Raw genomic sequence first — 16,443 nt, forward strand, 5'->3', positions numbered from 1 at the left:
TTATAAATGTTGACAAACTTGCAATTCTATCAGCTGCATTGATCATGTGTCTGTCCAGTTTTCTGTTATGTAGTCATGGTAATGTTAAGTAAGGTGGTTATTGCCTATATTCTCATATCTGTATTTACCTACTGCACAGATATATCCATCCACATTTGTGTTTGTTGTTTAGAAGAATGGGTTAGAGACTGATTTTACTATAGTGTCACATAAGCATTGTTTTGTGTTCAACAGTTACATGGAGAAATGGGTATGTAATTGTCAATCTTCAATCTCCCAAAAAAAGACAACGTTTTATTTGTATAGCGCATTTCTCACAAGATGTGATTCAATGCACTTCACATGATGACAAAACATGCAAGCAAGCAAGGGTAAAAGTCCTGTATACTGTGCAACCAGGAAAATTCCCTTGCAGCCCTCTACAGCCGACTACTACCAGTTTGCCTACCAGTACACAGCGCCCCCAGCCGCCCTACCACCAGCACACCCGGCCCAGCCAACCAAGCACAGACCATAATAGCCCTGCATCTGGCTAGCCGAACCAGGTACCCCAGTGACGGAACAGCCCACGCACGTGAGGCGGCCAGGGGCCCCCGAGGAGAGGCCCGGCCCATAGCAAGCAAGCAAAGGCTAAGAAACCTGTGCACTGTGTATCCAGGAAAAATTATCTGCATCTTTTAAGGATTAACCTTTACAGATGATCACATTACCCTTCATTTAAAACTTAGAGCCTTTTTTTTGGGCTGTTTTTTGTGAGTGGTCCCACTCATATTTTTATTTTTATTGCGATAGAGACAGTAGAGATTTTGACAGGAAGGATGGGTGAGAAAAGGGATGACATGTAGGATATGTCCACGGCCGGAATCGAACCGGGTACCCTGCAGTTACATGTTCGAAGCTTAGTGTGTTACGCCACCAAGAGACTTTTTAAAAGACTTCCTCAAAGCAATCTGCTGAAGACTTCTCTCCCTCTCTGGGGCAGCTCGTCTGACTGGTTTGTGAAGTGTCACTATGAATAAATGGTTGGTGACCAAAGATGTGCAGTGACTGTCGCACCTGACTGAGACATTGAGAGCCTTGTGATTTATTGACCACTGTATTGCTCACGTCTGCACTACTCTGTCTTAAACTAAGCCTCAAGATCCTCTTATAGATCCTCTTGAAAGATGGGCTAAAGAAGTAGTAGACCACAGGATCCAGCATGCTGTTGAGGTAGGTCAGGCTGATTGTGATATAGAATGCAGTTTCCAGGGCCTTTTGGACATTACAGTCGTTTGTGTCATTAAAGGAAGTTTTCCCAGTGTTCCTCACCCAGATCAGTAGCCGTGCAACATTGCTAGGGAGGAAGCATACAATGAACATGATTGTAACCACACCTAGACACCGTTGCGCTCTACGTATCTTAGCATCCCTGTCCAGTCGCCTGGCCTGCAGCTGACCTGAGATGCGTCTTGTGCAGAAGAGTATGATCCCAAGAGATACCAGGAACTCTAACAGGAACACAGCACTGTGCAACTTGTTTTTGTTGGTGAAACTTTCACATTTTGTTGAGTTCCCAGCCTTGAAGTGATGTGAATTGGTCAGGAGGTGTGCATTCAGGGAGATGGTGAGGACCCACAGCCCAACTGCACCACACACTGCCTTGAAGACAGTCATGGAGTTGAGAGGATGGTGGGGATGGACCACACGCATGTACCTGTCCAAAGCTACAGCCATCAGGAAGAAAACACTTCCCCCACGATTCATCGCCAGCATGAAGAGTGAGATACGACAAAACATATCCTCAAACTTCCAGTCCATCCCTGAGAGGTAGTAGCTGGCACGGAAGGGCAGTGCCACGTTCAGAAGGAAATCTGCTAGTGCCAGGTTGAACAGGAAAACAGTGCTGCTCTTCCAGGGCTTCAGGTAGAAGCAGAAGATCCAGAGAGCCAGGCCGTTACCAAGGACGCCCAGAGCAAACTCCAGTAACAGTAGTGGGGGCAGCATTGTGGTGAGGAGGTACCCGTCAACCACACAGGTGCCCATCATTGCTACAGATGACAGTCCACTACCTCTATGAGGAGTTCTACAGTGCTGGATTACACAGATAAATGATACCTGACACTGTCTTAGTAGTGGAAAAACAAATCCTTTTCTGCTTGTTGCATCGGAAAAGAAAGTGAAGACAACCTACTCATGGAGGTGGTGATATTTCCACATGTTAATAATCCTCACCAGCAGAGCCCAGCAAAAGTGTTTCTCCAAAATGATCTGGTCATTTTCCTATCCAGATTGTCTAAAAAAAAGAACAAAAGGAAAGTAATCCATGAAGGTTGATAGACTTGCAGGACAAGATGGAGGGATGCATGATTTATGTAACTGTCATGCCCAATTTCCTTCTGTGTACAGAGCAAATGAAGGGCGTCTGCTCTAGGGTGTGACATCACAAGTTTGCGTATGTAAAGCAGTGGATGTGCCAAACTAGCAACTGCATATCTGCACATGTGAGTAGCTATCTTGTACAAAAACCCTCCCACCCCTCACCAACTTTTTTTTACGCAAAATACAGGTGGCAAGTAAATTGCAAACCTGTTATGGAGTGTCGAGCCGAAACACGAAAAAATGCTTTAGGGTAAAAAAAAATATACGGTGCCATTTGGACTTCATAACTTGTGAAAAATAAATTGTTGATTTATCTATATTTTAATGTTCTATTATATAAAGGACATATCTAGCTTGCTGAAAAACATAGTGGTCGAGCTCAGGCACCTACATTTTATTTTATTTAGAATACCCTCTGTAGTTGAATAGGGCGAGTGTCTCCAGAACAGAGTGGACACATAACAGGGTGGACACTAACAGGGTGGACATTTTGAGTTAAAGTTAGCCTTTAGCCTGCCTGTGTTAGCATAATGCCTAGAATGACCATGAATACTTGATGAGGAATCTAATTTGCACTAAATACTTTTTTTGAAATTATTCAATTTGATTGATCTCCTCAATATTTAGGCATAACAGGGTGGACACGTTATGGTCAACCACATTAAACTCACTGGATAAAAACATTAAAATCAGATGGTAAAAGAGGTAGAAAATCACACAGCTTACCACATTTGAAATCCCCTCCACTGATGTGATGTCACCTCATGAGAGTGATGTGATTGAGAAATATGGTTTTCTTTTAAAAGGGACATTAACACAGCATAACAGGGTGGACAGTGATCGCAGGGACAAGCAATATTGTAAGCAAAACCTTAATTTTTTGTACAAAATAAAAACAAAATGGATAAAAACTATATTTGGAGTTCTACAGTGGGGATCGTAAGGGATAGCTGTGTGATTATTCTGACCGAAACCTGGCTAAATGACAACATTGTGGACGCTACTGTTAGCTTGGAGGGGCGCACGCTACATCGCGCTGACCGAACGGAGCTTAGCGGGAAGTCAAGAGGAGGTGGGATCATAATATCGACGAAGGATAGCTGGTGCTTAAACACGAAAACTGTAAGTAGCCACTGCTCCCCAGACCTGGAATACTTGACTGTTAAATGCCGACCCACATACCTCCCTAGGGAGTTTAACGCGGTGCTAATTACATGTGTGTATATAGCGCCTAGCGCAGACAGCAAAGTAGCATTGGCGCGACTATATGAAGTCATTAGTAGCCAACAAAGCACTGATCCACAGGCTATTCACATCATAGCGGGGGACTTTAATCATGTCGACCTGAAGGCAGTACTACCCAAGTTCTATCAGCATGTAAAATGTGCAACGAGAGGAGAAAAAACACTGGATAAGGTAAACACCAACATCAAATGTGCTTACAAGGCTAGTCCGCTAGCTCATCTAGGCATGTCGGACCATGTGTCAATCCTCCTGATTCCTGCATACACTACAATGGGGAAAAGTGCTCCCATCACAGGGGTAGTGGTGGTCTAGTGGATAGTGAGTTGGACTTGTGATCGGAAGGTTGTGAGTTCAAATCCCGCCTGAAGCCACACCACTACTAGTGTGCCCTTGAGTAAGGCACTTAGCCCTCAGTTACTCCAGGGGGAATGTCCCTGTAATTCGTAATTGTAAGTCGCTTTGGATAAAAGCATCTGCTAAATGGCAAAATTAATTAATTAATTATAAATTATTATCACCACTAAGACTGTCAGAACCTGGCCAGAAGGGTCCGCTCCACTGCAGATCTGCCTAAATGACACCCTATGGCAGGAATATGAGCATGAGGACCTGGAACAGTACACGTCGTCGGTTCTGAACCACATAGTGAACTGCACCAACTCAGTCACCGTGGACAAACGGGTCCGGGTCTACCCCAACACGAAGCCATGGATGACTGGGAAGGTCCAAAAACTGATAAATGAGAGGGACAACGCCTTCTTCGCAGGGAAGCGCACACCGCTGTACAGCTCCACCAGGGCCAACCTAAAGCACGGCATCAAAGCGGCCAAGGCAGAGCACAGAGAGAAGATTGAGGAATGCCTCCTGAGCAACGACTCCAGGCGGATGTGGCAGGGGGTTCAGCAGATGACAAACTTCAGAGCCAACAGGCTCACAGCCGCAGAGGACGACCCCCTGCTGGCGGGAAAGCTGAACACCTTCTACGCCCGGTTCGACGAGGGGCGAACGGAGGTAACCGCAACACAAACACCACTCTCTCCAGCTCTCAGCAGCCTCACCCTCACAGAGCATGAGGTGAGACGCGTACTGAAGGCGGTGGACCCCAGGAAAGCCTCGGGGCCGGATGGCGTCCTGGGACGGGTGCTGAGAGACTGCGCCGACCAGCTGGCCGGGGTTTTCACCAACATCTTTAACCAGTCCCTGTCCCAGGCCACCGTCCCACCCTGCCTGAAAACCTCAACTATCATCCCAGTCCCGAAGAAAAGCACGGTGAGCTGCCTAAACGACTACCGCCCGGTGGCACTCACACCAATCATCATGAAGTGCTTCGAGAAACTAGTCCGGGCCCACATACTCACACGCCTCCCGCCCAACCTGGATCCATACCAGTTCGCCTACAGAGCCCACAGGTCCACAGAGGACGCCATAGCGACGACTCTCCACGCCACTCTATCCCACCTGGAGAGGGGAAACAGCTACGCGAGACTGCTCTTCGTGGACTTCAGCTCCGCCTTCAACACCATCCTTCCAGACAGGCTAGTGACCAAACTACTAGACCTGGGTCTATCACACTCTATATGTGCGTGGATCAAGGACTTCCTGACCGACCGCCCCCAGAGGGTGCGGGTGGGCCCCCACACCTCCACAGCCCTCAGCCTCAGCACTGGGTCCCCCCAGGGCTGCGTGCTAAGCCCCATCCTCTACAACCTCTACACCCACGACTTCACCCCCGTCCACCCCAGCAACTACATCGTAAAGTTTGCAGACGACACCACCGTGGTGGGATGTATCACGGGGGGGGACGAGGCGGCGTACAGGGATGAGGTAGAGCAACTGAGCAAGCTGTGCAAGGTTAACAACCTGCTGCTAAACAAGTCAAAGACCCAGGAATTCATCGTAGACTTCAGGAGGAAAAAGTCCGAGATCCAGCCCCTGCTCATCGACGGAGAGAGCGTGGAGAGAGTCTCAACCCTCCGATTCCTGGGACATCACATGCGGGATGACCTGGCCTGGAAGGACAACACAAAAGGCACCATCAAGAGGGCACAACAGCGGCTATACACCCTGAGATGCCTCAGGAAAGAACACAACAAGCAGGAGATACTGGTGGCCTTCTACCACGGCGCAGTGGAGAGCATCCTCACCTACGGCATCTGCAACTGGTTCCACAGCTGCACAACAGCGGAGAGAAACGCGCTACAGAGAGTCGTGAGAACAGCACAGAAGATCACCGGCGCCCCCCTCCCCTCTCTGGAGGAGCTGTACAACACACGCTGTCTCAGGAGGGCCTCCAAGATCTCCAGGGACCCGACCCACCCTGGGCACGTACACTTTGTCAGGCTGCCCTCGAACAGGAGGTACAGGACCCCGGCCGCTAAGACAAACAGACTGAAGAACTGCTTCTACCACAGGGCCGTCAAGGCCCTGAACACAGAAAAGGCCTAAGTTCTGGGCCCAGGACAGTACGGACGGATTGTATGGCAGCTAGTGCTGAGGCACAAACATGTACATTTCAAGCCTGCAAACTGTGACTGTAGCAGTCTCTAGGCACAGAGGGAGGTCGACACAGAGGAATGGTACAGAATATATGTTTATTTAGTCCAGCACAGCTCAGCACCGTCACTGACGTGCTGAGCGAGTCTTTTTCCCCCTCCCGCTGTCTCTCCCTTTCGGGACCCGCTCCGTCCGCTCCTGGCAGAGCCCTCGCTCTCGCCCCGCTATTCCGCTCCCGGCAGAGCCCTCGCTCTCGCTCCGCTATTCCTCCCTTTCGGGACCCGCTCCGTCCGCTCCTGGCAGAGCCCTCGCTCTCGCCCCGCTACTCCGCTCCTGGCAGAGCCCTCGCTCTCACCCCGCTATTCCTCCCTTTCGGGACCCGCTCCGTCCGCCCGGCTCCCTGCACCTCACCCCCTTTCGGGATCTCGTGCGTCCTCGCCGCGGCTCTCTCTCTCTCTCGGTCTCTCAGTGTCTCCGTGCGGCAGGTACTTCCTGCCCTACTCATCTCTCGAGGGAACAAACACACACAGGTTAAATAGACCAGTGGGACAATGAGTCTGATCACTGACACCTGTCCGTAATCAGCCCATCATTCCCCTCCAATGGCAGTCTAGCTCCCTCTGCAGGCCAGAACGCGCCATGTTCCCCACACATCCCCACCGCCAGTTTCGAGGCCGGGGATACAACCGGCCGATAGCCTACTCCCCCCCCCCATCACGGGAGAGGAAGTCGGCCACGACCATCTGCGTCCCCGGCCTGTGAACCACCGTGAAGTTGAAGGGCTGCAACGCGAGGTACCACCGGGTGATCCTCGCGTTGGTGTCCTTCATGCGGTGGAGCCACTGTAGGGGAGCATGGTCGGAGTAGAGGGTGAACGAGCGCCCCAGCAGGTAGTACCGGAGGGCGCCGACCGCCCACCGAATGGCCAGACACTCCTTTTCCACCGTGCTGTACCTGCCCTCCCGCTCCGACAGCTTTCGGCTCAGGTACAGCACCGGACGGTCGAATCCCTCCACCTGCTGGGTCAGCACCGCCCCCAGCCCTCTATCCGACGCGTCTGTCTGCAGAGAAAAAGGAATGTTAAAGTTAGGAGCATACAAGACTGTCTCCCCACAGAGGGCGTTCTTAATCCCATCGAACGCTACTTGGCACCGCTCACTCCATTGGACCGGATCCGGGGCCCCCTTCCGGGTGAGGTCGGTAAGGGGGCTGGCCAGCTCCGAGAACCCCGGCACAAACTGCCGGTAGTAGCTGGCCAGTCCCAGGAACCGCCTCACGTCCTTCCGGGTCCTGGGCCGCGGGGCGGCGGCGATCGCAGTGCTTTTGTCCACCTGCGGTCGCACCTCCCCACCGCCCAGGATGTACCCCAGATACCGGATCTCCCCCCGCCCGATCACGCACTTCGCTGGGTTCGCCGTCAGCCCCGCCTGCCTCAGCGACTGTAGTACCGCAGCCACCCTCTGCATATGCTGCGGCCAGGTGTCCGCATAGACGACAATGTCATCTACGTACGCCGCAGCATACGCAGAGTGCGGCCGCAGAATACGGTCCATCAGCCGCTGAAACGTGGCCGGGGCCCCAAACAACCCGAACGGAAGCGCGGTGAACTGGAATAACCCCCGCGGGGTAGAGAATGCCGTTTTTTCCCGGGCTACCGACGATAATGGTATCTGCCAGTATCCCTTCGTGCAATCCAATGTTGTGTAATATTTAGCCGTGCCAAGCCGGTCCAGGAGCTCGTCGACCCGGGGCATAGGGTAGGCATCGAATTTAGACACCGCGTTCACCCGTCTATAGTCCACACAGAACCGTACAGACCCATCGCGCTTTGTCACCAGCACGATGGGGCTGCACCAGTCGCTATGCGACTCCTCGACCACGCCCAGTTTTAGCATAGAGTCTAATTCCCGGCTCACCACGTCTCGTTTGTGAGCCGGCAGCCTGTATGGCCGCGTACGTACCGTAACCCCCGGTGGCGTAACTATCTGATGCTCTATGAGGCGAGTACGACCGGGTATAGGGGAGAACACATCTGCGAACCTATGTTGCAATCGATCAACGTCCGCCCGCTGGTTCGCCGAGAGATGGTCGCCTACGCAGGCCGGGGCGCTAGTACTCGTTTTTGGGACCTCCGGCCCGAACTCATCCTGCTCGGGAAGTAGCGTCACCAGGGAAACAGGGACCACGTCGTTCCATTTTTTTAATAGGTTAATGTGGTATATTTGCGTGCAATCCCCTCTATCCGACCGCACTACCTCGTAGTCTACATCCCCAATTCGCCGTGTGACCACGAACGGCCCTTGAAAACCCCGTGGAAGCCTGGGGTACTTCCCGCACTGCGAACAACAGAGGGTCTAACCACTTATGCCAATTACGACTATCTTCGTGAATGAACTTACGGATCATTGACTTAAGCGTCCGATTGAACCGCTCACACAGCCCGTCGGTAGCTGGGTGGTACACGCTCGTTCGGACCGCCTTAATGTCTAACAACCCGTAAAGTTCCCTAAGTGTTCGTGACATAAAGTTAGTGCCTTGGTCGGTGAGGATCTCTTTCGGGATCCCCACCCGGGAGATGACCTGGAATAACGCCTGTGCTACACTCTTTGCAGAGATAGTACGAAGCGGTATTGCCTCGGGGTATCGAGTCGCGTAGTGTATGAGGACTAACACGAACCGATAGCCCTGTGAGCAACGTTCAAATGGCCCGATTATATCCATCCCAATCCGGTCGAATGGTGCCTCTACCAGGGGAAGGGGGCACAACGGTGCCCTGGGCACGGCCGGGGGATTGACTAATTGGCACTCGCGGCAGGATGCACACCACAGATGCACCTCTGCCCGAATCCCCGGCCAATAAAATCGAGCCATTATCCGATTGAGTGTTTTGTCGTATCCTAAGTGGATACTTATACTATACTATACTATACTTATACTGGGTTCAACTAGCACGTGAACCCAGTTGGAGAACAGCCTTTACCGCTGTCTCAGATTGATAACACTTTCATAGTCAGGAGCTTCCATTTTCGTTGCGCTAGGATACCCGCCATAGGGTTATAAACACCATAAGGTATTAAGTATCCTTATAAACACCATAAGGGTATGGTGGATACCCGCCATAGGGTTATAATGCGCCGCCTGAAATATAGCTTTCCGGCGGCTCCTAGGTACCAACAACTGGGTCGTTTCCTCGTCCCTGCGAGTGTCACGACTCACTCTATACAGTCTGTCCCTAATCAATACAAAATACGGGTGGGCGCGCACAGCGTCTGGCCGTACCAGCACACCATCAATACTGATCACCTGGTCATAGGCGGAGCGTAGAGTGGCGTCGCGAGACTGCTCGAGGGGGAAGTCGGCTACTGGAGGGAACGCAGGCGGCAGATCTGCGGGTGCCGGACCCACCGCCTCCTCCGGCTCCTCGGCAGCGTCGGACGCCCTCGCATCAGCGCAGAGCACTGCGCACGCCTCACATTTCCCTGTCGGTCGTGCACGCACCCCCGTGGTTTCCCCTAATACCTGCGGAAACCCAGCCCAATCTGACCCCAAAACTAGGGGGTGCATGAGGCTCGGACTAACCGCCGCCTTGACACTATATTTTTCCCCCCATAACGAATTTCGATGGGGACCACCGGATACTGGTGACAATCCCCATGTATACACAGTATCCCAACCCGCGATGCCTCTAACAATGCCCCGGGTCGAACCAGGCGCTGGTGGATCATGGTCTGTTGGGCGCCAGAATCCAACAGCGCCTGGTGCGTCTCACGCTGTACCCTTACTGGGATGTAAAACGCCTGTCCTGGACGCGGGGGAGGGGTCGGACTGCCGACGACGCGGATTACCTGACCCACCTCCATCTCGGGGCATTCCCGGCGGAGGTGGCCAGGCTGTCCGCATCGCCAGCATCCCTCCTCTACCGCTCGTGGGGCCGTCTGTGGGGTGGAGGTTGGCCCCCCGTGTGTGTTCCTCCCCCCGGTGTCCCGCCCCGTCCTCCGGGCAGGCGTTGGTGGCTCCCGCCGCGGCTCCACCGCAGGCCGTACCCCAGGCCGCGCCCCGCCGGCCCGTTGGCGCGGAGCGGTGCTGGGCCCGGGGCTGGAACCTGCGGTCGGGGCAGGTGGTTGTCGGGGAAGGGGTCGAGAACGGCCTCCGGCTCGTCCCACACCCCCATCCTCTGGGCCCGAACCCGGGGACCTCCCCCGGGTGGCTCGGTGCGGTCCAGTAGCTCGCGGAGCATGGCCCGCTGCTCCGCCTGTCCCCGCATCAACTCCGCTGCCATCACCTCCTGCGCCTGTAGCATTCGGGCCAGGTGCGTCACCACCTGGACCGATGAGTCCATGGTCCTCTGGGCGTGTGTGCCGACCCCCTCTCTGTGCCCCACGTTGGGCGCCAGATGTAGCAGTCTCTAGGCACAGAGGGAGGTCGACACAGAGGAATGGTACAGAATATATGTTTATTTAGTCAAGCACAGCTCAGCACCGTCACTGACGTGCTGAGCGAGTCTTTTTCCCCCTCCCGCTGTCTCTCCCTTTCGGGACCCGCTCCGTCCGCTCCTGGCAGAGCCCTCGCTCTCGCCCCGCTATTCCGCTCCCGGCAGAGCCCTCGCTCTCGCTCCGCTATTCCTCCCTTTCGGGACCCGCTCCGTCCGCTCCTGGCAGAGCCCTCGCTCTCGCCCCGCTACTCCGCTCCTGGCAGAGCCCTCGCCCCGCTATTCCTCCCTTTCGGGACCCGCTCCGTCCGCCCGGCTCCCTGCACCTCACCCCCTTTCGGGATCTCGTGCGTCCTCGCCGCAGCTCTCTCTCTCTCTCTCTCTCTCTCTCTCTCTCTCTCTCTCTCTCTCTCTCTCTCTCTCTCTCTCTCTCTCTCTCTCTCTCTCTCTCTCTCTCTCTCTCTCTCTCTCTCTCTCTCTCTCTCTCTCTCTCTCTCTGTCTCTCTCTGTCTCTCTCGGTCTCTCTCGGTCTCTCTCGGTCTCTCTCTCTCGGTCTCTCGATCTCTCGGTCTCTCAGTGTCTCCGTGCGGCAGGTACTTCCTGCCCTACTCATCTCTCGAGGGAACAAACACACACAGGTTAAATAGACCAGTGGGACAATGACTCTGATCACTGACACCTGTCCGTAATCAGCCCATCATTCCCCTCCAATGGCAGTCTAGCTCCCTCTGCAGGCCAGAACGCGCCATGTTCCCCACAGTGACACTTTAAAATAACGTGAAAAAATACTCTTGTGCAATGACAACCCTAGTTGACTATATGTGCAGTATAGTACAGTGGATTGTGTACATAGCCTTTATTGATGTAAACCAGCTCCTTACCTTCTTGTGATTTTATGCTTTTTCTAAAAAAATAAAATAAAATCCTTTCCTAAACACCAGGGGAGCCACCCCTCCTAAATTTCGTTGTTTGGTACCTGTACTGTAGCAATGACAAATAAAGTCCATTCCATTCCATTCCATTCCATTCCATTTGATTTCAATAGATATTGATCAGGAAAATGAAATAATAATAACATAATTTGGAAATGTATATATTTTAAGAGTTATTTTTTGGATTGAAGTTGAATGAACAACACTGGGGACATCCCAAATCCCATGCAAAATCCAATTTACATCTTTAACCAAAGCTTTTAAAATGTAGAAAACAACAACTTAGAAGCCCATTTCATTGTATTCATAATAAATAACAATTGACTATACATGAAAAACCTAATGGAATTAGTATTTGTCCAAATTTAGACAAAATACAACATGATTTAGTACTGGGGCACCGTATAAAAAAAATTACCCTTTACTGTCCCATTACTTACGCAGGGCACTGTACATTTTATCTTGTTTTGATTTAAAGAGGATCCAAAAAGGAATTCAATGTTTCTTTTTATCTTAATTTTATTCAGTGTAACTGGCAAAAAGAGAACACTAAAAACTGAAAAGACAGGTTTTAATATATCAATTGTAATGGTAGGTTTATTTTAACAGTGAGAGTGACTGAATATCAACAAGACAGGACAGGAAACTTACAAAAGACTTATTTCCCCCACTGTAGTTTTCAGACAGTGACATTATTTAAGAGGATAATTAGCCAGGCCGTTATTAAGGACACCAAGAGCAAACTCCAGCAACAGTACTTTGATGAGAAGGTCCCCTCAAAACTCATTTCATCTTCATCTAACTACGATATAAGTCAAAGAAATGCTGCAGTGAGGACTGGCATCATGCTTTTCAGACTAGCAAATCACACTAAAGGAAATTGGTATTTGTGGTCGCAGCCCAGGCTTCATGCACAGCAAAATCTAGAGTTCACAGAAATGAAGGACATTGCTGAGTGGAAGATCAGGAGATGTAGATTCACAGAACAAACACCCACAATACCACAGCCACATTTGAAATAGCCTAGTGTATACCACACCCAGTAACATCGCACGCACAACTTATTCTCAGAGTTTGCCTCATCAGAGCATTAAAACTTGTGTTGATGTGCTACGTACAGTGGCTACTTTGAATACTATGCATTTTAAATATTTATATGTGCAGGCTAGGGATTGCATCCCTTGAGGAGAGAAATAGGCCTATTCTTGCATTTAAGAATTCTCTAAATATAATATTTTAACTTTGAGATAAAGATTATATATCTTTCCTCTAATGTCAATGTTAAAACTGCTAAACTGCTACGGTGTTATGAGTCATTTTAATGTAAAAACGTTACTGTTAACGTTAATTGTAGTTACTACTAGTTCCCTAGTAGTTTTCAAGACTAGTTGTCTGTACCACATTTTCATACACATTTAATTATCCTCCACATTTTGATCAACTCATTTGTTCATACTGTCTTACAACACCTGCAAACCTGTAAAGACAATTACACCTCTTGGCACAATGACTTACATGTTGACTTACACATGTCATGACTTACACCAATGGATTTAAGCATTGGGCTATTCCCCTGATTCTGAATAACTCCAGAAATGCATTGTACCTTGTTTTGATTTAAAGAGGATCCAAAAAGTCATTCAAACGTTGTTTTTATCCGGAAACATTTCAATAGTACATACAAATATATTCTGATTAGACATTCATTTAGTCTGTATCACATTCCATTTTTCCCAGTACTTTTCAAATGTATTCTCTTTGACTCTCAAAAGGTATGTCATGTTTTCTATAACAAAAATGTCCTGTTTCTAGCCACTGTACCTGTTTTGTTTACATTAAGCCAATTTCTGGTAACACCTTTCTTACTTGCTGCAAGTAAAACTTTAGTGAAATAGAAATCTTCTCTCATCACAGCATCATACATGTTCCCAAGATACATCACAGGGCAGGTATTTGGGATTTCATAACTGCATTCATATTCTCTCAATACAGACTGATCTTTGTACAATTCCAGAAAAGATGACAGTGGTCAGCCTCCATGCTCCCTCACTAAATTCCTCCAGCAGAATTCCCTCCATACTAGCGAGTTTGTGGATGTACATTGTGTGTCACACATTTGATACCATTCTTCCTCTATTATTTGAGCCTTTAACTCTGCTTCCCATTTTGCTTTTATGTAGAGTGTTGACTCCCCCCTGCTGTCCCCAAAAGCTTGGTAGAAATCAGAGATGACCCAAGGCCCCTTCTGTTTGTATGCATCCACAATCACCCCAATCACATTATTTGAAGTTCCATCTGATTCTAACCTGATCTCTTTTGTAAGGTAGTCTTACTGAAAGTATCTAATAAAATCTTTGTTTTCGAGACCATTTCCTTTAAATCCTGGAAACTCTTAAATTCACAATTTTATGAAAGTGTCTACACCAACAGGCCAGAGGTCTGAGTTGAGCTGCATAGAAATATTCCCTAAGATTTGGTAAAGCCATTCCCCCCTTACTTTTAAGCAGTTCAAGTGTTGTAAAATGTATTCTCTGCTTTTTGCTATTTGAAATTAATCTAGAGATCGTCTTCATTCGTCCCAGGCTACAAATTTGTTTTGGGGAACAATAAATGGGATAGATTGGAATAAATATAGTAGCTTAGGTAGGATATATTTTAACAGTTTGTATTCTGGCACTGAAGTGTAGGTAGACCATCTTTCAATATCCTTTTGGATGGTTTCAACAATTTTGTTATAATTGGTTTCAAGCCACGTGCAGCAGGAAATCTGACAGTGCCAAGTTGAACAGGAAACTTGCTCTTCCAGGGCTTCATGTGGAAGCAGAAGATCCAGAGAGCCAGGCCGTTACCAAGGACACCCAGAGCAAACTCCAGCAAAAGTACTGGGGGCAGTACTTTGATGAGGATGATGTCCCCATGAAACTCACAACACTTCGTCCAGTTCGCCATCTAACTTGTTGGATGTAAGTCAAAGAAATGCAGCCCTGAGGACTGGCATCATGCTTTTCAGACTAGCACAACCACATCGAAGAAAATTGGTATTTGTGGTCGCAGCCCAATCTTCACAGGAATGAAGAACATGCCTGAGTGGAAATCACACATTTGAAAAAGCCTAGCTCTAGTGTACCACAACCTGTACCAATGCATGCACAACTTGTTTTTTAGATTCTCAGAGCTTACCTCATCAGAGCATAAAAACGTTGATGTGCTATGTAGAGTAGCTACTCTGAACACTATGCATTTTTAAATATGTATATGTGCATGCAAGGGATCCTCTCCACTCCACCAGGCTCGGGGCCGAGGGGCTACCCTTTTGCCACCCCGAGACCTGGTTGAGGCGACCTGACGAAGCAGGATAGAGCCTGGGCTCTAGATTATTAGATTTTAGTATTCTAAACAATATTTTGCATAGGCAATTTAAAATAATTAATTAATGGTTAATGATCTAGTATGTCCATGCTCTTGGTGAGGATTACAACAACATCACTGATAAATGCTACGTTTAAGAGTGCAGATTGCTGTAAAGAGATTCCTGTTAAATTTGAGAAATTAGGAAGTTATAGTAATCCTGAAATTAGTACATTTTAGTTTTAGTCATCCTAAAACATCCATCAAGAGCAACTTTAATGGACTGAATTATACAATAGGGTGACATTAGACTAAGGGATATTGTGAATCACTTCTTAAGTTTACCTAAACTGCTTTCTAGTGAGCAACCTATGAAAGTGCAGTTTGTCATTCCAGCAGTTTTCTGCAGTTTTTGCATTGTAATTTCAATCTGGAATTGCAATCTTTGCCTGTTTCTTGAATAAATCATTGCCATACTGCACCAGAGGCTGTCACAAATAGGAATTGCGATTGATGGGAATTAGAGGCCTTAAGTTCTTTTCTTTCAAAATTAGGCAACTGGTGATAAGGTTGTATGATGTATGATGCCCAGCAGGGGGCCTTAGATCCCATGGACTACTATCTTATATAGTTTTGCTATTGAGAAAGGAAGTACAATGACTATCTGCTCCCTTTCTACCAAGAAGAGAGAAATAGGAATATTCTTGCAAATATGTATTTATTTTTATATATATATATATATGTATATATTATATATATAATTATATTATATAATATAAGATATCATATTTCATGTTTGAGATAAAGATGTAATCATGTTTGAGATAAAGATGTAATCATCTTTGAGATAAAGATGTAATCATGTTTGCTTTAATATCAATGTTAAAACGTCACTGTTGCTACATGAGGAGTTGTCATTAGTGTTATGTGGGGATATTCTCCAAATGCCTCAGAACATTCATGTTTGAATGTTTGCGCTCTGGCCTTTTGAACAGCCATGACACTGGAGAGGGGGATCCCAGAGTGATTGGGTGGTGGGGCAATGCAGTCATAGCTCACCTGGGGCCTCGTTTATAAAACGAGGATTCACGTCAAAAGGTGCCGTACGGACGAAACACAAAAAGTGTTAAAGCACGAAAATATTTTTGATTTATAACACAGTGCGCACGCCGGTTTCCCTTTATAAATCACAATCAACTCGAAATTTGGCGCACGTGAATGAGCGTCTTGTCCCATCCTCTTAACGCCCATAGTTGCCTATAAATCGTCAGTGAAATGTGTCTGATTAATATTCATCCATACTGACTGCATGATGTGTGACGGCAAATCCCGACAGAAAGTCTAAAAGGATGGGGAAATTAGAAACTGCGACTCCGATGGCAAACTAATGAAACTCGAGAAACGCTTTGAAAGATACCATTGCGTAAAATAAATTGAAATATTACCTCTCACGTATTATGAAGTGCACAAAAGAACATGATTTAGGATAATAAATACAAACTGAGATTGTTTTTGCAAAAGAACCCATCAAATACGTTTAGTACAGTATTGTACAGTACATTAATCATATTTAATTGGATCTGTAATTCTTAAACAATACTTGCATTTTGTATTCTCATAAATAATAAGGTGAAC

General features: G+C 48.3%; 1 protein-coding gene across 1 annotated transcript; it reads right to left on the reverse strand.

Annotated features, from left to right (window-relative positions):
• Positions 1–677: 677 nt before the first annotated feature.
• LOC308157878 (hydroxycarboxylic acid receptor 2-like) lies at positions 678–10,438 on the reverse strand (the record flags this gene model as incomplete). The annotated part of the gene is made up of 3 exons (XM_080531475.1): positions 678–689; positions 1,108–2,065; positions 10,143–10,438. The coding sequence occupies 3 exons, from the start codon at positions 10,436–10,438 to the stop codon at positions 678–680; spliced, it is 1,266 nt and encodes a 421-aa protein (XP_080387601.1).
• Between the last annotated feature and the right edge of the window lie 6,005 nt (positions 10,439–16,443).

This window comes from Nansenia antarctica (assembly GCF_963989245.1).
Source record: "Nansenia antarctica genome assembly, chromosome: 5".
Taxonomy (NCBI): domain Eukaryota; kingdom Metazoa; phylum Chordata; class Actinopteri; order Argentiniformes; family Microstomatidae; genus Nansenia; species Nansenia antarctica.